Here is a 20,731-nt window from a genome sequence, read left to right as displayed (position 1 = left end):
TTCGGATTAAAAAGGGGGGGGGACTCCAGATAATTACTTTGATAGATTGATAAATATGGCAAATATATGGCTGTAAAGGCAGATGGATGGATAATTAGATGGATGGATAATTAGATGGATGGGTGAATGGGCAGAACAGTGGTATGATTATACTGATAAATGGGAGACGCATGACTTGCTGTTCTGTCAATTTATCGAGATTGAGGTGTCACTCTGAGTTTTAAAAGTGGGGAGAGGAAGCCGGGCACACCCTGGGCTTCCTTTTCATGTGCTCCCAACAGTGGGAGAATGTGTGAGCGGACCATCGCCCCTCCCAGCCCTCATGCTTCCATATACAATCCATATGCTAGGGTTGGAGGGAATGGGGCAAGAGGATGGCATTGGAGACAGGGTTGCAACCCCATGAAAACATCCACCCAGACGGAATCGAGTTGAAACCAGAGTGTAATCGGACACTTAGAAACATGAACAGGTATGTACAGTGTTACAAGTAGAAAGAACAATCCTTTTGCTCAAGAGACACAGAGATAATAGGACACTTTTTGACTTGCTTCCCCCCCCCCCGACTTCCTGTTGTGCATCGTCTCTCAGGACCAAGAGGTCTCATTCTCCTGGGGCAATTTTTGGGGCGGGCTCCACTGAGGATGGTAAAATGAGAGGCTGACATGTTTTTCTTTTTTGTATATAAATAGGGTATTTTCGAAGGGTGGTGGGGTCGAAGGGAAGGGAAATGAAAACGAATTCTGCTTTTGGGAAATGCCTGTGATTGGCCGATCCCAAATGGGTGCTTGACCTGGAACCCAGCTGGTCCTCCCCCTCCCCTCGCCCTTCCAGCAGTATGTTCAAGCTGTAGACGGCTGTTGCTGTTTCTTAACCCCTTCCCACCCCCCCAGCAGTGTGGATGGTTAAAAGTCTGTGGTGTGGGAGAAGCCAGGCGTCATCTGCACGGACCCTCACTTTTCTTATCAAAACTTGAGGAGGAAATGAGCAAAGAGGGTGCCTGATAGCCAGAGGCAAGCCATCGCTCTGGAAGCTGCATTGTTGCCATCGTGGACTGCTCCTGGGCCTGGATCAAATGAAACAAGAGAGAGAGAGAGAGAAAGAGAGAAGCTGGTTATTATTTCAAGGATAAGGGGGTGGAGGGCCATAGGTCAGCATCTCTAGATAGAGATGGGAGACACTCCTGCCTTAACTCATGGAGAGCCCCTGCCAGTTATGTGTAGACAGTTCTGAGCAACATGTACCAATGGTTTTGACTCGGTATAAGGCAGCTTCCAGTGTTCCTATGTATTGAGGAATTCAAGTATTTTTCAAAAGTGTTGGAAGGAGTATCTGGGATGGGCAGTGCTGGTTCCAGGTTTGGGGTGGGGGCCTTTCAGGGATGCCCCCCCTCCAATATCAAAGCAGTGCCGCCTCCTCTGTTGACACACTGAAGTTCCTCAGCTGTATTGCTGTGATAGGAACTTGTGTGAGATTCATTGGCAACTCATTCTCACATAGGACCTACTTCAGAAGTAACATTAGCCCATAGTTTAGCAGTATGAGAGCATGCTTCTGTGCTGCTGCTTCATCTCTCCTCCTCCAGCATGCCTGTGATGAGGAATTGTTTGATTCCCGGTTTAGCTAACCATGGTTTATGGTTACATGTGAAAGGGGCGAACTCTGGTTAGTTCATTAAGTTTAAACTCTGCAAACTACGGTTTGTTGAAACATACCAGGATCAAATCATGATATCTGATCCTGGCTTGTTCCAACAAACAGAGTTCACCATTCAGACCATACTGGGGCCATACTAGAAGAGAGGATATTCCACGAGTCCAAGGTTGCGTTCAGACACGGGGAATACTGCATTAGTTGTCCTGATTAGAATGCTGGTACTTCTGTCTCTTTTTCTAAGGTTCCATTTACACTGCAGTACCTGTTGTGCTGTGGAGCTGTGGCTATGCTAAATTTCATTCACACCACTGGGTGTGGTGTGAGCTAACTACAAGGCATCATGACTCCCCCACCCTTTCTGCACATGCATTCTTCCATTGCCCCACGATTGCTCCATGAAAAGAGCAGTAAAGTACTTTATCCTTGTATACTGCTCCATATTTTGTCACTTTGCACTCACTATGTTGTGTATTAAGGGGGTTGCAAATGGATTCCCCCCACCTGGAATCAAATAACATGGAAATGAGCACTAAGCATGCACTATATTCCACTACCTTTACTGGCTTTTATGTTCCACTACCTTTAGTGGTTTTTATGTTGTGTGGAAGCTCACATTTAACATGAAAATTCATAGTTAGGAAAACATTGGGGGAAATGGAATAAACTCCACGTGAACTCAGCCAATGGCTCAGTGTTGGTAATTCATGTAAGATGAACCCAGCAGATCAACAAAGTGGGATATAAAGCAAAATCTGCTAATATATCGCACAGAATAAGATAGAAATAAAGATATGTGTGGCAAAAGAACAAGCAATCCTATCATAAACAAATGAAACAGCAACAATCTAAAATATAATACAAAGAACCTGGCAGCAGCAAGGCATTGAGGGGTTGTCAAAAGAGAAGTTTTAAGTTTAAAGGGGGGAAAGGGGTGGGGGGCAGAGAGGTTTTAGGAGGGAAGGTACTCCAGACCTATAGCACCACCGCTAAAAAGGCCTTGCTTTTTTGTGCTTGCTCACCTAACAGCCCAAGGTGATGGTATGGAAAGCAAGACCTGCAGAGCTTATTTTAAGGACTGCGCCAGTCTCTATGTGGGAAGAGAACTGTCTCTTGCTTTACTGCTCTCTCCAACCTGCTTCTTCCTTACTTTGAATGGGAAGGCAATAAATGGCAGCGCCTGTGCCAGGAAAGGAGGGGGCCACAAAGCATATTTCCCCTTTAAAAGGTAAAGGGACCCCTGACCATTAGGTCCAGTCGTGACCGACTCTGGGGTTGTGTGCTCATCTCGCATTATTGGCCGAGGGAGCCAGCGTATAGCTTCTAGGTCATGTGGCCAGCATGACAAAGCCACTTCTGGCGAACCAGAGCAGCACATGGAAACACTGTTTACCTTCCCGCTGTAGCGGTCCCTATTTATCTACTTGCACTTTGACGTGCTTTCGAACTGCTAGGTTGGCAGGAGCTGGGACCGAGCAACGGGAGCTCACCCCGTCACATGGATTCGAACCGCCGACCTTCTGATCAGCAAGCCCTAGGCTCTGTGGTTTAACCCACAGCGCCACCTGCGTCCCATATTTCCCTTTTAAGAGACTGTAAATCGGGGATAGGGAACCTGTGGCCCTCAATATGTTGCTGCATTGCAACTCCCACCATCCCTCACCACTGAGCATGCTGGCTGGCACCAATGCGAGCTGAAATTAAATAAAAAAATGGAAGGGTACAGGAAGGCTGTTGAGATATTTGCAATGCTCATAAGAATCCCTATCTTGCTAACGTAAGAGCTGCATTGCCCCCCAGCTACCCCCTCCCGCTTCTCACCAATCCCCACTGCAACAATTAGCAACCAAAGAGGCTGGCAACCCTTTGTGCTGATTGATTCATTAATCTGTAATTTTATTGCAACACTGATTGACTCAGAGTCCTGGAATAGAACACATCTGTGCCGAGCTCCTCCCATCTGGAACTCTTTATGAAGTAACTGCTCTTAAATGTTTTACACTCTTGTAGTTTCGTTCTCTAGTGAGTGCTTCCCCCCCCCAGCCCCCATCCGTTCCTGTCCCTCCAGTCTCAGTACATGCAAAGCACTGCTTTCGGTTGTTGTTTAACTAGCTGAATGGCACTCGCCTAATTAAAAATTGATAATGACCACAGTGCACGGGTAGACTGCAAAAGGAGACCACAGCAATACAGGCCTGGATAATGGGATTGCCATTCCTCTTTCCCCTTTTTTCCTTTAATACCGGGGGATAATTCCAGTAATGAAGCATTGATTTTTATTGCCTCCCTCTTAAATTTTTTTGGATTTCCAGCACACACAGGTTACGAGCGGCTGACTCTTGCTTTTGGGTCTCTGGCTCTATAAAGGCAACATCCCGGGCTATGATGGGGATTGCCAACCTGGTGCCCGTGGGCACACATATACCTGCAGAGACCTTCTCGGTGTACCTACCCAACAGGTTCCCGCCCCCTGTAAACGTAGGTTTGTAAGAGACATTTTATTCATAGCTGCCAAGTTATCCCTTTTTTAAAGGGATTTTCCCTTATGCTGAATAGGCTTCCTCGCGAGAAAAGGGAAAACTTGGCAGCTATGATTTTATTGTAGCCATTAAAATATGCTGTGGCTTATGTGGCGACTAGGCTCACATTCACACCGTATGTTTAAAGGGCTATACCACTTTGAAAAATCATGGCTTCCCCATGAGATTTCTGGAAGGTGCAATTTGTTAAGGGTGCTAAGAGTTGTTAGGAGACCTCCCCATTCCCTATGCAGAAGTACAATTCCCAGACTGGCTTAACAACCAATCCTTCCTCACAGGGAACTCTGGGAATTGTAGCTCTGGGAGGGGGAATGAAGGTTCTCTTAACAACTCTCAGCACCATTAATGAACCACAGCTTCCAGGATCAGTGGCAAATGGTGCCGCTTGGCTGCCCGGGGCGGCAACCCCAGGGGGGGGCGTCGCTCTGCAGTGCGCATGCGTCCTGACACATGCATCATGATGTCATGACACACCACACGTGTGCCAGGACGAGCCAGGATGGGTTGGCACTGCTGCTCTTCTCGGCTGGCGCACTCTGAAGCATGGGTTGCCGGGCGGCGGTTTGCCGCTCGGCAACCTGCTCTGTAGCGCACTCTGCTTCTTCCTGCTCAGGCGGAGGAGGCGAGGGGCAGCCCAGGGGCAAGGGACACTGCCCCCATGCTGCCCCTGCCAGAGTGGAGCTAGGGGCGGCCCGCCCCCTTCACCCCTCCCTTGCTTATGTGCCTGCCCAGGATTCCTTGGGAGAAGCCATACCAGTTAAGAGTGTTATCATAGTGCTTTGAATTCATGATGCAAATGTGCCCCCACAAATGTTGGCAAGCCAAAGTTGTGACATTTGTGCATGGAAAGCAAACAAGTAGGAAATACACCGATAGCCTGTATCTCTTTCTACATATATAGCATGTGCTTCTTGGAGATCCCTCACTGCGAAAAAAAAAAAGTCCTGCATGGGAATTCAGTCATTCTGCACTCTGATATAAACTGTCTACGGGTTGCATCCACAGTCTTGCTAAGTAATGTGTTCTGCCAGGACAAGAATTTCCCTCTCCTTGCCGCATGTACCCCATATATCTGCTCTATGGGTTCCCACAACTCTCTGGAGCAGATTTGGGAAGGGGGGTTGCATGTGGGGGGGGGGAGATGGGGGGAATCTTGATGTAATCAAGCGCAAATCTTTGTGCTGATAATATGTGTTCATTAGATACTGCCGTCCATCTGCACCTCTGAGACTAATGGGCAGATCAAAGAGCTCTTGGTCACCAGCTTTTGTGCTTTCCCAACGCTCTGATGCAGTTCTTGTTCCCAAAATAATTACCAAAATGTATCTGAAAATAGACAGTTTGGGAGATAATGCATTTAGAAATGCATATTTGGAGAGAGAACAGGTTTTAAAATGCATTGCTAAATGCCTACTTTGTGGGATTTTGTGCTGCTATTGTTGTACCAGCTGAGCAAAGAGAATTTCCTTCCCCATTGAGGAACACGGCTCACTCCCTGGGAAATTTTCTCTTTCGGCGCCCCCCTTACACACATACTGCCACCCACAGACAGGGCAAAATTTTTGAGAGTCTGTTTTTCCCCTCAGCCCTCTTCTGTTCACATGTGTTTATATCTATATATTCACATTCTTCTTCTGACTTTAGACATCAGTTTTCATGGTGGCTTACAAATGTAATGATGAAGCATAACAATATGAGATGACAATGTGATTCAAAGCAATGAGGAGCAACATTTAAAGGCAGCACATAGGCCATATAGATTCATGCAAACCCAGGAAACCCAGGTGTGAGCCTCAAAGGGAAACAGAGTCAAGGAACAGCAAGGATGTCTGCAGATGCAGTAAGTGGGGTGGGTGGATAACTGTGGGGCAGAGAAGAAACCAAAGCAAAACAGGGGTTATGCAAAGTATAATTAGTGATGGGTGATTCTGTGAATTTCAGGTTCTTATTTTTCCTGAGCCTTAAGCTCAATTAAGTGACGTGGGTGGCCAGGGCTGTCTTAAGCATAGCTGACGCCGTATCGCGAACTATCCCCCCCCCTGCGCCACCCAGCCTTGCCTTAGGGCCGGCCCTGCGGGTGGCACTATGGTCTAACCACTGAGCCTCTTGGGCTTGCTGATCAGAAGGTTGGCGGTTCGAATCCACACAACAGGGTGAGCTCCCGTGGCTCAGTCTCAGCTCCTGCCAACCTAGCAGCAGGCCCGGCTCTAGGTGTAGTCCCGGTGGTGCAGGGCGCCGGGCCAGAAGGGGGGCGCTCGCGAGGGTGGGGGCGCCGGAGTGATCTCTGCGCCTCTGCGCCAGGGCGCCAGACCTGCTTGAGATGGCCCTGCCTAGCAGTTCGAAAGCATGCCAAAAAGTGCAAGTAGATAAATAGGTACCGCTCCAGCAGGAAGGTAAACGGCATTTCCGTGCGCTGCTCTGGTTTGCCAGAAAGCGGCTTAGTCATGCTGGCCACATGACCCGGGAAAATTGTGTGCGGACAAACACTGGCTCCCTCGGCCTGTAAAACGAGATGAGCGCCACAACCCCAGAGTTGTCTGCAACTGGACTTAACTGTCGGGGGTCCTTTTCCTTTACCTTGAAGCTCTGTTATCCTCATTTCCACATTGCTTTGCTTTTTTTTGTAAGTTCTCATAAGAAATTATCAGCATTCATTCTCATGCAAATTTTGTGTAGTTTTTTACCTGATATGCACATTTGGCAGAGCATACTGGTATGCCAGATTCACTAATAGATGCATTTTTACGCATGTTATGAAATGAAGCAAGATAATTGGTTTGGAGGCGGGGGAAGGAATCACTAAGGGGGGGGGGTGACATTTCCCAGATATTTCCAACTGGTTTTCTTACTGAATGGTGCTAAATGTGGTAAAACCGATATTTATCTGCATTCAGATAAACATTTATGTTGGGTGGGGGAATTCACTAAAAGAAGCCCCCAAACTGTGGCAGCCATTTGTAGAGGCAGAACTGAAGGGGAAATCCATAATTTTTTAGCTGCCCGATACAAATTTGACCCATGTTTTTTTTAAATCCTGGAGATCTAGCCTGTTTATGACACACATGACAATTCCCATTCATCGCTCTTAAATAAATGCAATCAGCAAAAATCGCAGCAAAAATCAAAGGATTCTTTAAAGAAAAGGGATTCAGGGGAGAGAAAGGCAGGAAAAGAATCATTGGTGCATAATTACACGCCAAGTTAAATTTCTAGATGCTCAGCCGCAACCTGAACTTTAAAAAGGAACAAGAAGTGAGCTTTCTAACCTCATTAATTTTAAGACAAGGGGATAACAACTATTGTAACGGCAAAAAATTAAAAATAATGGCAGGAGAGAATCTAATTAGCTCATGTGTTCCTGAATAAGTGGAGAGTTACAAACCCATTTTCTGCAATGAAAAACCAGCTTAGCCAAATTGTTTCATCGCAAACAGAACTTTTATTTTGCTTAATTACAACAGAATGCGGTATTGTATTCAGAGCATCTACCCAGACAATCTTTGTAGAGCAATTCAAATGAGTTTTGTTGTTAAGGGGAAAGCAGCATTCTCCTTTCCTTTTCCTTTTTATTTTTTTTTTTGGTATTTCTTTCCTTGGTACTTGGAAATCAAATATGGTTTGTGCTCATTCAACGCTGAGATTGGAAGTGTTTGTGAGTCTTTCTATAGAGGAGGGGGAAGCTAATTCAAGTCTGGAGCCAAAGGCAGCACCAAGCTGCAAAGAAAGGGAAAGGTGGAGTGGCGAACAGCAATGCTCTGTGTCTCTGCTGACATTAGCAAATGCGGAACTGACTGTGTCAGAACTAGGAATGCTACGACTAATAACCAGATGCCAATGATTTGGGAAGAAGGGGTTGGGGTAGAGAATACTCATCAGAAATAAAATGTGAAATGTCTGCATTTTTTTCTAATGGGTTGACATTTTGCAGGTTGGGGAAAATGTAACGGAATCTATCAGTGCTGCTGTCAGCCAAATGAAAGCCAGCCCTATGATTCAATCCCTTCTCCGTAACGAAACTTGAGATGGCAGTGGGGAAATCCTCATTTAAGGTGAAACGGAAAGGCCCTCTTTCTATCTGAAAACATGCAATAATGCCAGCTTCCCATAACGGAGCAGTTTTCATTGCGTGGGCACTTCTGACTTGAATGGTTTCAGATCTCAGGGTTATTAGCAACCCGAGCCATTGTCAGATAGCATAATGCAAGCATGGGGAAAACTTTTGGCCTCCAGATAGGGCTGATGGCTGGGGATGTTGGGAGTTATAGTTCAGCAACATTTGGAAGGCCAAAGGTTCCCCACACCTGATATGGAGGAAGACACAGATGTGATTGCTTGGAAAAGAGTCATAGTACCTTGCTCTTATTGATGTGGAAATGCATGATGGGGATTGTAGTCCAGCTACATCTGGGAGGCCACAGGCTCCCCCACCCGTACTTTAAAAGCTGGACTTCTTGGAAACATGTGCATTTGATTCCATTTTGAGGATTTGGGTGTGTTGAAGAATTCAAAATAATAATAATATTTGAATATGTTAAAATATACCCCCATCCAAAAAAACAAACAAACAAAACCCTCTAGCATTGCCATAGTTTATAAAATTCGGCATCTGTTCTGAAGGAAAAACCCTGAGTCAGGTAGGTGATGCATCAAAACACTCAAGGTCTTTATTTCATGCAGGCACTTGAGAAACAGATGTCACTGTGACCTTAGGCTTATGTATAGAAACAGAGAGAGACGTCAGTTCTATCAATACTCTCCATCTCTCTAGTCTGGCTCTGTGTTTTAATATTCTGTTCCCGGAAGGTTGGCTGAGATTTAGCAGAAGTTTAGCAGGAGTTTCTCAAAGAGAAAGCTACAGACCCCCTCCTCTCTGACTACTGTACATGCAAAGAACCATAACTGGGATTACTTCTGTTATGTTTTCCTCTCTCTTTTTTGGCGGAATGGCTCTGTACCCCGACATGTTGTTGTTGTTATTGTTTATATTATTATTTCCCCCATTTATATATATAATTCATTTGTAACTGAAAATCAATAAAACACACACAAAGTGGATCTACCAATTTAGGGTCTCTCTGTTTCTCATTTTTCCAAAGATGCTCAAGGAAATTATTTAGCATTTTAGTGTGGATTTCTCCAACTAAGCCCATTTTTTTTATATGCACCTTTGACTAACATGCATAGTTTTGCAAGCAATTTCCCCGAATATTATGCATTTTTAATGTTATTTTCACTAATACATTTTCATGCCCACTTTTAGATGCATTTTTGTAACGACACTGCAAAATCTGGTTAAACGCAAATTTCAAAGGATGGCTGTGTTTTGGTTCTGTTATTGTTTCAGAAAGCGACTAAATATGCTTTTAAACATGAACTGAATCAGAGATCTCCCTCGTCCCTATCTCATAATCACGAGCATCAGCTTTTATGAAAGTGGGCTGCTACATGCAGAAAACATTCCTTGCATACATTAGTTCTCCCTTTGCCCTTCCAGTTCCTTCCCTCTCTTGCAGTGTCAATATTTAGCTTTTAAAAAGAGAGAAAATCTCAGTGCAGCACTTAGATTTAAGTGCTATACAAATAAACATCATTTGGAACAGATTAAGTAGCAGGCAGGCAGCTTGTCCGCCGTTGTTGATCTTCTCTGTGCACTCTGAAGCCACAGGGGAGTACTGAACTTCCTCGACAGTGGGCTCTCCATTCCCATGGAGCAGCAGTAAGGTATCTTGTCCTAGAAGGCTTTCCAGAATCCTCTGCAACAGTTAACATAAGAACAGCCTGCTGGATCAGACCAATGGTCCATCCAGTCCACCATCCTGTTCTCAGTGGCCAAGCAGGTGCCATTCAAGCACAAGAGCCATAGCTGTCAAGTTCTCCCTTTTTTAAAGGGAAATTCCCTTATGCTGAATAGGCTTCCTTGCGAGAAAAGGGAAAACTTGACAGCTATGACAAGAGCCCTCTCCCTGCCTGTGGTTTCCAGCAACTGCTATTCAGAAGCATTGCTGCCTCCAACTGTGGAGGCAGAACATAGCCATCCTGGCTAGTAGCCATCAATAGCCTTATCTTCCATGAATTTGTCTAATCCTCTTTCAAAACCACCTTGGTTGAGGGCCATCACTGCAACAAGTGGGAGTGATTTCCATAGTTAGGGTTTCCAATGGTAGCAAGCAAAACACTGTGGGATGAGAGCAAAGGTCCATCTAGTCCAGAACTTTATACTTCCTCCATAGGCAACCAGTTGCCTCTAGAAGCCCACAAGGCAGTCCATGGAGGCAAGAGCTGTTTTACTTGATTACTCCCTTAAACCTAGTACTCACAAGGCATATTTCGAACTTAGAAGTGTGCATTTCAAAGATGGCTGTGTTCCACACGGGCATATTATTTCAGAAATTGTCTTGACTTTAAAGGTGAATTGGTTCAAATTTCTCCCCCATCTTTAGCTGCAGTGGTCTTTCTGGGAGGTAAGGATGCAACCTGCAACATTTTGTTACAGCATTCACTTATCATGACTGACAGCCACTGTTATAGGTGGGCTCTGTGAATAAGAGGATGCAGGGAGATGTTCCTGAAGCTAAAATGCCTCCCACAAACCCTACAGGCCTTAGTTCTTCCCTTCCAATAGCACACCAGCCAGGCTCCCCTACCCATAACACCCATCTGAGAAGCAAGCCCTCTCTCCTTTACTGCAAAGCGGCCTTGGGTTTGCTGCAAGCAAATGAAGGAAGGAGCCATGCTTGTACCAACCTGCTAGTGGTGGAGATTCACTTATCTCTAAAACAGAAGACACAATGGACACACAGGAAGGGGGGTGGGGAGAGAGAGAACAGGAAAAGGAAAGAAAAGGAAAGAAAATGTAGTTCATATTTTTAGACAGTTGAATGAATGAATGAATGAATGAACAGATGGATTATTAGAAAGACGGACCGTTTTATGTAAACAGAGATCACAGCAATGATAATAAGGATGTGACAGACATGACAACGTGTAACACTGCCACAGAGGGTGTATGGCAACCATCTAACCACTGACAGCATCTACAAGAATCTCTGTGCATCTGTTTTGACAACCCAACATCAGAAAACGCCTTGGGTTTCCCAAGGTTTCCAGCTGGTGCATTTGCTCTGTGGTTTGGAAAGCCACGGGGAATGGGAAGTATGCCTAGCCTGCTGGGGTTAAACCGAGTGTCTGCTGAGCCCCCAGATCCTTGCTTCAACTGCAGCCTAATAGGTGAGAGGATATAAGAACTGAAGGCGCTGCTGCTGGTCTGATGTGTTTCTTGATGATCAACCCTTTTCCTTGCAGCTACTTTAACATACTTAAAGCTTCAAGTGTGAGAGGATGTTGCTGGGAGCATCCTGTTGCTGTTACCCGTAATGCCTTACCCAAACTCCCAGTTTATCATAAGATGAAAACACAAAACCACAAACACTCCAGTCCTTGGAAAGGAAAACCTTTAGGCTGCGATCCAGGGAGCAAGTCTTGTTGAACTCGGTGAAACTTAACTTCTGAATCAATAAGCTTAGGACTGAAAAGCCACTTCCGCGCCTGCGACGGAAGTGGGGTTGTGGGCCGACCGACTGTACCACCGCGTAGGGGCTGCGAGCTCAGCCCCTACGCGATGGTAGCTTCCCGCCTGCGTCACCTCCGACCGGCCAATGAGAGCGGTCGGGGCGGAGCCGCCAAGTTTAAAGCTCCCCGCAGGCGGGAAGCAGCCCTCTTCACTTCCTTGTTCGCCGGAGCGAACAGTTCATAATTTTGCCTCGTCGTTTCTCTTCGCTTTTGCCTTTGTTGGTTTTTTGCTTTGTTTTGCCGCTGTTGTTTTGCCTTTTGCCTTGTTGGTGGTCTTCCTATTGATTTCCAAGGCTAGCAGACACGAAGAGCGAGCGGAGCGCGAGATCGGAGGACGCCACGCTACCGCTCATCAGCTGGGCGGCGGGATTGAGCGCCAGCTGTTTTTTCCTGCAAATTGCTTGGGGACCGCCGGTTTTTCCCTCGTTCAAGCGTTGTCTCCTCCAGCTCTCCACCGCGGTTTCGGCAGCGTTACAAAGGGTGCAGCATCATCCAGCCTTTCACCGAGGCTCCGGCAGCATTGCAAAGCACTGCAGCCTCTTGCAGCTCTCCACCGCGGCTACGGCAACATTTTAAGCGCTGCAGCCTCCTGCTCGGAAGACCGTGATCAGTCACCCCGCGGTGGCCTTCTTCCTTGACTCATCGTAGCTGCCTGCGGTCTGGGTGCAGAGCAGAGGCGGCTGCCTCCTCTCTCCACTGGATTTAAGAGGATCGACGAGAAACCGGGTGAGCAGCTTCTGATTTCAAACCCCTTTTCTCCCCTTTAGAGTGCTCAGTAGCCTTAGCAGTCAGTGCCCGCTTGTGTGTGCCTCATTGCAGGAGTTATTATTCACTTTACAGCGTAGTTTTGCCTCCCCCCCCCCCGGTTACCCATATTTGGCTGAGAGTTCACTAGTCTAGGACCACGTGGTGTGCAGCGGCCATTTTAGGAGTGTCTCTCTGATCGGCAGCCATTTTGTGTGTGGCTTTCTGCGTCCACTAGCGGCCGCCATTTTGAGTCGGCCGCCATTTTGAGAGGGTTAAAAAATTACAGCTAAAGCTCAGCGGTCGCCATTTTGGGGAGGTCAAAGTTCTGCTTTTGCTGGCAGTTGTTTCTTGTGGCCACCCAGAGTAGGACATTACACGGTGATTTTCAAAAGGGCTTGTGCAAAAAGTTTTTCCTAGCTTTGTGGTGGGGCATTTCATACTGTATTTTCAAAAGGGCTTGCTTTGTCAAAGATTTTCCTTACGTATTTAGAGTCTATAAGTTAACTGTTTGGGGGGCAATCGTATATTGATAAACAAGAAAAATTGACTGGGGATCTCCTTTGTCTTGCGGTCTGTCGTGGATTTGTCTGTGCATTTACACTGTGCTGTTGATTACAGGATAAATTTATAGCGATCTGAGTTACTTGGAGAATTAATTTGCAGTTTATAAATAACTCCTGCTGGGCAAGCCGACACGTAAATAATAGATTTAACTGTTATTGGCAACAAACAGTGATTTATAATAATAATTACAAATAAATAAATAGATAAGGATAATTGTAGGAAATTAATAATAAAACGATCATAAAAATAGAACAAATAATAAATAACAATAATAAATAAATATCTAAAAAATAAATAAATAAATAGATAAAAAATAAATAAAAAATAAAAATAAAAATAAAATAAAAACTCCAATAAAAAATAATATTAATAATAAAATAATAAATAAAATAAACAAATAAATATAATAGAGCAGAATAAAATAGATTGAATACATAATTAATAAGGCAGTTGTTAGATTGGTGGGAATCCTACTTAGGTGGAGAAGCGATCCAATAATGGCACCTAAACGTGGCCAAGGCAAGGCCCCCTCCAAGAGCCCTGCAGCACGGGATAAGGCTGAGGCCTTGGCACGGGTGGTCTCTACGCTTCAGAATACCCTGCAAGATGTCTGCAAACAGTTAGTACCACTTGCAAAATCACTTGCACCCACCCAGGGGGATATTCACGAGTCGCAGGAGGTGATTGTTGAGTCGCAGGATCTCATCCTTGATACCGGTTTATCAGAGACCCAGTCGCCTTGTACTTCTGCTTCCTTATTTTCCAGCTCCGGCTCCGAACGGGGAAGCGACGTGAGTCAGGCCCCGCGGACGCGGGGGCAGAAGGCACGCGCTAATGCCCCCAGCTCCCAACCTCTGGGGGCGGGGGCCCAAGCCCATGCCGCAGGTTCTTCCAATCAGTCAGGCCTGCAAGGGGCCCAGCCCGCGCAAGAAGGGGTCCACCGGAATGATGGGGGTTCCGAAACGTCAGAAAACGACGACACCTCCAGGCCGGCAGGAGGTGGCGAACCGGCGTCACGCGTTGAAGAAGAGCGTCGTAAGGGGGGAAAGGCAAAGAAGAAATCCGAAAAGCGTAAGAGAAGTAAGGATGATGACTCATATGACTCAGGTACGTCCTCCGATTCGGATGGCGAGGTCCCAATGGAGGATTATTGGGGGATTGCGGAGGATCAGATGGGGCTTCCTTTATGGGTGCATAAGAGGCGGGCCAGTGCTCATCGCAAGTCATTTAAGGGGACATTGGAATGGAGGGATGGTGCCCTGATTCCTGACTCAAAATATGCCACCAATTCAGACACAGATATCATTCTGGGATCCCATTTATCAAATAAAACACGGGAAAAAATCTTGAATGGTGATTTTATAGATATTTTCACCCTTTTGCCAGTGTCCCAAATGCTGGGAAAGGGCGAAAAGAGGAGGGAGTACGGCAGGCGCAGACATAGGACCCCACGTGCTGACCGCACATTCGAAAATTGGTTAGATGGGATGCATATTTGGATTGCGGTAATAACAGCGGCATACCCGAAGAGGGCAATGCACCTGATGGCTTACATAGCAGATGTTAGGATGGCGTATAGGATGGCGGGTGAGGCGGCCGCCCTAAATTACGATGAGGACTTCCGTAGGAATGCTTCACAGAATCCGAAAACCAGGTGGGATCAGCGCCACCAGCATTTTTGGAGCAATCACGTGGTCCCTTATGTAGAGAGGAAGCAGACGGACCCACCTAGGTCCGCCAAGTTAGAACCCAGGAGGGACCCGCGACGCAGGGTTTGCTGGGAATATAATAAGGGCCTCTGTCAGCGGCCCAATTGTAAGTACATACATGAATGCGAGAAGTGTTTGGGTCAGCACCCGGGAGTTTCGTGCTTTAAAGGGAGGCAGTCCTTTCGGGGTGGCAGGGGCAACTCGCACCAGGGCCCCAGAAACACCTCAGGTGCTCCCCAGGGAGCAGCTGCAGGGACCAATAGATATTAATAGATCCCTTGCTCTGGCCTATTCTCCCGTAAAACTTCACCCGTTAAAATCACTGCTTGACTGTTACCCCAATAAAGACGCAGCAAAATACCTTTGGGAGGGGTTTTCAACCGGTTTCCGAATACCCGTGTGTACCCCACCTAGCACAGGTGAACCCCCCAATCAAAAATCTGTCAGGGAAAGTCCAGACATAGCCATTAAGAAAATTAACAAGGAAATCTCAGCAGGACGTGTGGCTGGCCCGTTCACAGCACCGCCGATACCTGATCTCCATATTTCCCCATTGGGAATGGTCCCTAAAAAAGCGCCAGGTGAATTTAGGCTCATCCATAATCTCTCCCACCCGATAGGCAGGTCAGTCAATGATGGCATACCCCAGGAACTGTGCACGGTGAAATATGCCTCCTTCGACCAGGCGGTGAAGTTAGTAAGGCGATTCGGTAAGGGTGCTTTGATGGCAAAATGCGATATTGAATCAGCGTTTCGCCTACTTCCAGTTCACCCACAGGACTATAAGTGGCTGGGTTTCAGATTCAAGGGGGCATATTTCATCGACAAGGCCATGCCTATGGGTTGCTCCGTGGCATGCTCCGCTTTCGAAACTTTTAGCACGTTCCTGGATTGGGCCCTCCGCTTTAAAACGGGTCTGCCAGGGGTCACACATTATCTGGATGATTTTCTCTTTGTGGCTAGCGCTCACAGTTCTGAGTGTGCACGCCTTATACGGGCCTTCTCAGATCTTGCGGAGGAATTAGGCGTACCGTTGGCAGCCGAAAAAACTGAAGGGCCTGTCGCGCGCCTTACATATTTAGGCATAGAATTGGACACTGTTGCGCAAACCTCACGTCTGCCTTCTGAAAAACTAATCGCCCTCAAAGAGACCATTAGGCAACTCGTCCCCCTTAAAAAACTTACCCTTAGGCAAATGCAATCACTTCTAGGACACCTCAACTTTGCCTGCAAGGTTATATCGCCTGGACGTCCATTCTGTCGGCGCTTAGCCAGGCTCACGGTGGGCCTCACAAAACCTTTTCATAGGAAGCGGCTCCCCCGCGAGGTCAAGGCCGACCTTGAATCCTGGCTAGTGTTTCTGGAGAACTATAACGGGGTGTCGCTATGGCAGGACACCATGATGTTACTGCGAGCTGATTTCCAGGTGCAATCAGACGCAGCAGGTACATTAGGTTTCGGGGTTTACTTCAAAGGTAGATGGTGCGCGCAGCGTTGGCCGGCCAGGTGGCAGGGTACGGACATCACGCGCGACTTAACATTTTTAGAATTTTTTCCTATAGTAGTAGCCGTGCATTTATGGTCCGAAGAATTCAGGGATCGACGGGTCTGCTTCAGAACCGACAACCAAGCGGTGGTCAGCGTCCTCACCCGGCAATCCACGCGATCGATGAGGGTGTCCTCTCTCCTACGCCACTTCGTGTTACTCAGTTTGCAGTTGAATATGCAATTTACCGCCAAATTTGTGCCAGGGGTCAATAACAACATCGCAGATGCTTTGTCTCGCTTCCAGATGGATCGCTTCCGATCATTGGCACCGGAGGCAAGCCAGTCGCCGGAGCCGTTCCCGGAACATCTATGGAACCTTGGGAGCGAGAAATCCTAAAGGGAGTATTAGCTTCAGTTGCCCCTTCCACACTGAGCTCGTATAAGCGGGCTTGGGCCGATTTCTCTAAGTTCAGACAGAAGGGGTCCACTGCCTCCCTGCTGGGCCCACCTACCCAGAAGGAGGTCATGCAGTATGCAGCTGCTCATACGGTGTTCCAAAACCGACCAGATGGGAAAGGGCACGACTATTAACCTCCCTGCAACAGGTACCCCAGGTCCATGTCCGGTAAAAGATACCAGGCGGTTTCTTTACCTCCGGCCTCCCGGCCCGGGCCCGCTGCTTGTCCATCAGGACGGCGCCAGGCTCACCCGACACCAATTCACTAGGGTTCTGCGCAAGGCCATTGCCTCTTGCGGCTATAATCCCACTGAATTCGCGGCTCACTCCTTCAGGATTGGCGCTGCTACGTCAGCCATGCATTTGGGTCTTTCGTCCGAGAGAATTAGGGACTTGGGGAGGTGGAAATCGAACGCGTACAAAAGGTACATTCGTACGTAGCGTCGACATGGTTGCCTGTCTGATCCCCGGTTGTCACTCTTTGTTTTCAGGTTCTCGAATCATACGCATCTGGATAGCCGGGCACAGCATAGTCCATTGGGCCCGGGAAAGGGCCATCGAGGTGGGCCTGGGGAATGGGCTGGGGCTCCCTGAATTTGTCCAAGTGTCCTGGATCGCGAGGAGGGGCATGCTGTGGGACGAGTTGCTGCCAGCTATACAAAATCGGGCTGCTTCACTCGGTTACCCCGACCTACTAGTGATCCAGCTCGGAGAGAATGACCTGGCCTATCGCAATGCAGTGGACTTAAAATTGAAAATATTCAGGGACTTGGATATCCTGTTGGACAGCTGCTCGGAGATGACGCTGCTTTGGTCCTCCTTGTTAGAGAGGCGCATTTGGCGCGATGGACGTTGCCCTATTGCTTTGAACAAGGCCAGACGGCTCCTGAATTCTTTTGTGATCCGCAGAGTCCTATCGTTGAACGGTCATGCCATTTCACATCCAAGTTTGAAACAGAGTGAAGCAGCCCTTTATCGTCAAGATGGCGTTCACCTGTCACCCAAGGGGAACGATGTTTGGCTTGAGAACTTAACTATGGGAATCAGAGATTGGTTACGTATTAGAGAATTTAATTAGGCAAATAAGAGATTAGGATCACGGCCCCCTAACAGCTTAGGAAGTCCCTAAATAACCTAATAGTTAATGTCAATTTGATAAGGCATGCGAGCGGATTGGCGGCGAGCCTGGGGGGGCTCGAGTGGCGGTTAGGCGTTGGAAATTTGCATAACAATAGATGGAGGAGGGGCTGATTGCGTCACCAGCTGCCCTAAATCGGAGAAGTAATTCCGTTAAAGGATTCCGGGGGCGTCGCTTGGTCCTGAGCCTGGAGTTGCCTGGGCCGTAGGGCACGCCCCTTCGGTGGCCACAGGAGGAGCTCTAGTAGATCTACATCGCGGGGCTCTTTTCTGGTGGTTAACTTCTCAAGGACTCCAACACACGGGTTGGAGTCGGATATAGTCCGTTAGGTTCCAACGCCTAAGCCAATTCCGCTCAACATGCTTAATTAATAAAGTTGTGGCCTTAACCACCCAATTAAATCGCAATTACTGTGTCACGTGTCTTGATTACTTGGGAAGGAGGGACATTGCCACACAAAGCCACTTCCGCGCCTGCGACGGAAGTGGGGTTGTGGGCCGACCGACTGTACCACCGCGTAGGGGCTGCGAGCTCAGCCCCTACGCGATGGTAGCTTCCCGCCTGCGTCACCTCCGACCGGCCAATGAGAGCGGTCGGGGCGGAGCCGCCAAGTTTAAAGCTCCCCGCAGGCGGGAAGCAGCCCTCTTCACTTCCTTGTTCGCCGGAGCGAACAGTTCACCCGCCCGCCCACCCTTTAAAAAGAGGTAAGGGGACGCTGCTATGGACGTGAGTCGGTTGCCTGGTTAGTCAGCGGGCCGGGTAGGATTTTTCCCATACTGGGCTAGCCATGATGGGTTTTTCGCCTACCTCGTAGCATGTCGTCACAACTTAGACTAGGCGGTTAGGCGTTGGAAATTTGCATAACAATAGATGGAGGAGGGGCTGATTGCGTCACCAGCTGCCCTAAATCGGAGAAGTAATTCCGTTAAAGGATTCCGGGGGCGTCGCTTGGTCCTGAGCCTGGAGTTGCCTGGGCCGTAGGGCACGCCCCTTCGGTGGCCACAGGAGGAGCTCTAGTAGATCTACATCGCGGGGCTCTTTTCTGGTGGTTAACTTCTCAAGGACTCCAACACACGGGTTGGAGTCGGATATAGTCCGTTAGGTTCCAACGCCTAAGCCAATTCCGCTCAACATGCTTAATTAATAAAGTTGTGGCCTTAACCACCCAATTAAATCGCAATTACTGTGTCACGTGTCTTGATTACTTGGGAAGGAGGGACATTGCCACACAAGTGCTTGTTCCCCAAAAAACTCTGCTAGGTAATATTCTTAAATCTCGCCTATCTTAGAGATTTCAGCCTAGGACAAACCCCACTATGCAATGATGGGATGGCCAATGCAAAGGGGTTTCATGGTCAAGGGTCACCAGACATGTTCCTGTCTTTGAAATCCCTTCCAAACTAAAGACAACAGCGGCAACACGTGGACCGATGAAAAATGAGGGCATAAATGTATATCTTTATGTATATCTTTACAAGTTGCAGCGAAGTGATATTCAAGAGTACAGTCCATATAGTATCAAAATAAAATTCATCCAGTGATAGACTTAGAAGTTGACTGTATACATTTCTGAGGCATGCTATTATTTTATTACTTATACATTTATACCCTCATTTTTCATCGGTCCACGTGTTGCCGCTGTTGTCTTTAGTCTGGAGTTCGCAACATAGGTGTTAGTTGTATAGTGTTTGAAATCCCTCCTAGCAAGGCTCCACTGTTCTCCCATCAGCACAAAAGCTCCATGTATCCCAATGGCATGGGTACCTACCATACAGGATTATACTGGCATTGGTGTTTCCCAGCTTGTTGATGGCCACACAGGTGTAGTTGCCATAATCCTTCTCTGATACATTGAAGAAGGTTAGTGTGGACATCCGGCCTTTGTTCTCAATTCTCACACCATCCAGCCCATTGGCTAATCTGGAAGAAGACAACATCCTTACTTCATCAATGTAAACTAGAAGTGGGATTTATTTCCTTCCCAGGATTATGATGGGATGGAGTATAATGCAGAGATTGGTTTTATCCCAATGATGGAGTACCCGTGGCCCTCCAGATTGTTCTGAACTACAACTCCCAACATCCCACACCATGCTAGCTAGGACTGCTGGGAACTGTAGTCACCACAGGCTCTGTTTTTGCGCCACCATCTCAGATCAAAAGGTTCTCTAAAGGCCTGGGAAAGGGCACTTTCTGAGGGCCACAGCAGACTTTATATGATAAACTTTATTATTTTAAAGATATGGGTCATACCATTAACTCTAGTTGGTTTACTCTGAGTAGGACTAGCATTTGATACAAGCCATTATTTGTAAAGCACCAATAATAAGCATCATTGTTAGCTGTTATATCTTTACCATTCCTCTGAAGAGCTCAGTGTCACACCCGGTGTTCACTTCTTATCCTTACAACAACCCTAGGAGGTAGACCAGGGTGTGCAATGCTATCTGGCCCATTGAGCATCATGGCTGTGTTTGGCTTTAGAGGCCGAGTCTCTCAAATCTGAGTTGGACACTCTAACCACTACACTAGACTGCCTAGTTCCATTTTGTGGCATGTTACAGAGTTTACATCATGGCAACACAGCATTCTACATTTCCTGGAATTTCTCTTTCCTTGCCAATGGCACCAGTCAATGACAAGAAGTAGGGTTTTGGGAAATAGTAGGCACAATGAAACTGATGGGCCTAAGTTAGTCATGTTCATTAACTTCAAGGGTTCTACTAGCATTGGATGCAAACCAAAATGATCTGACTTTGCAAGGCAACATCTACTAGACTTTGCCCAGAAGGGAAGTAGAAGTATGGTGCTTGTTTTTGGTGGTGGGCAATGAATTTAAGAAGTACTTCGCTCCTGAGTCCTTGAA

At 47.3% G+C, this 20,731-nt stretch overlaps 2 protein-coding genes across 8 annotated transcripts in view; one reads left to right on the top strand and one right to left on the bottom strand.

Moving 5' to 3' along the window:
• Window positions 1-426: 426 nt before the first annotated feature.
• Window positions 427-20,731, bottom strand: part of OPCML (opioid binding protein/cell adhesion molecule like) — a 775,348-nt gene continuing 755,043 nt past the window's right edge. For 4 of the 7 annotated variants that reach the window (XM_088658030.1, XM_088658032.1, XM_088658033.1 and 1 more), the window contains 3 exons: window positions 19,634-19,785; window positions 10,938-10,964; window positions 427-1,066 (listed from right to left, as the gene is read on the bottom strand). In XM_088658030.1, the coding sequence (XP_088514156.1) occupies window positions 966-1,066; window positions 10,938-10,964; window positions 19,634-19,785 (280 nt within the window). In that variant the 3' untranslated portion in view covers window positions 427-965. The remainder of the gene's footprint in view (window positions 1,067-10,937; window positions 10,965-19,633; window positions 19,786-20,731) is intronic. The other 3 variants (XM_088658031.1, XM_088658034.1, XM_035140261.3) reach the window with 1 other exon arrangement.
• Window positions 16,349-17,805, top strand: LOC148683541 (uncharacterized). Its single transcript, XM_088658135.1, has one exon. The coding sequence runs from the start codon at window positions 17,176-17,178 to the stop codon at window positions 17,803-17,805; it is 630 nt and encodes a 209-aa protein (XP_088514261.1). The 5' UTR covers window positions 16,349-17,175.

The sequence above is a fragment of the Zootoca vivipara genome, chromosome 14 (assembly GCF_965207765.1).
Source record: "Zootoca vivipara chromosome 14, rZooViv2.hap1.1, whole genome shotgun sequence".
Taxonomy (NCBI): Eukaryota; Metazoa; Chordata; class Lepidosauria; order Squamata; family Lacertidae; genus Zootoca; species Zootoca vivipara.
Note: the sequence above shows the minus strand (reverse complement) of the source record. Positions and strands in the feature narration are given on the sequence as shown.

What these genes read in the sequence shown, in the direction of transcription:
- LOC148683541 (XM_088658135.1), top strand. Translation starts at nt 17,176, where the DNA reads ATGGTTGCCTGTCTGATCCCCGGTTGTCACTCTTTGTTTTCAGGTTCT.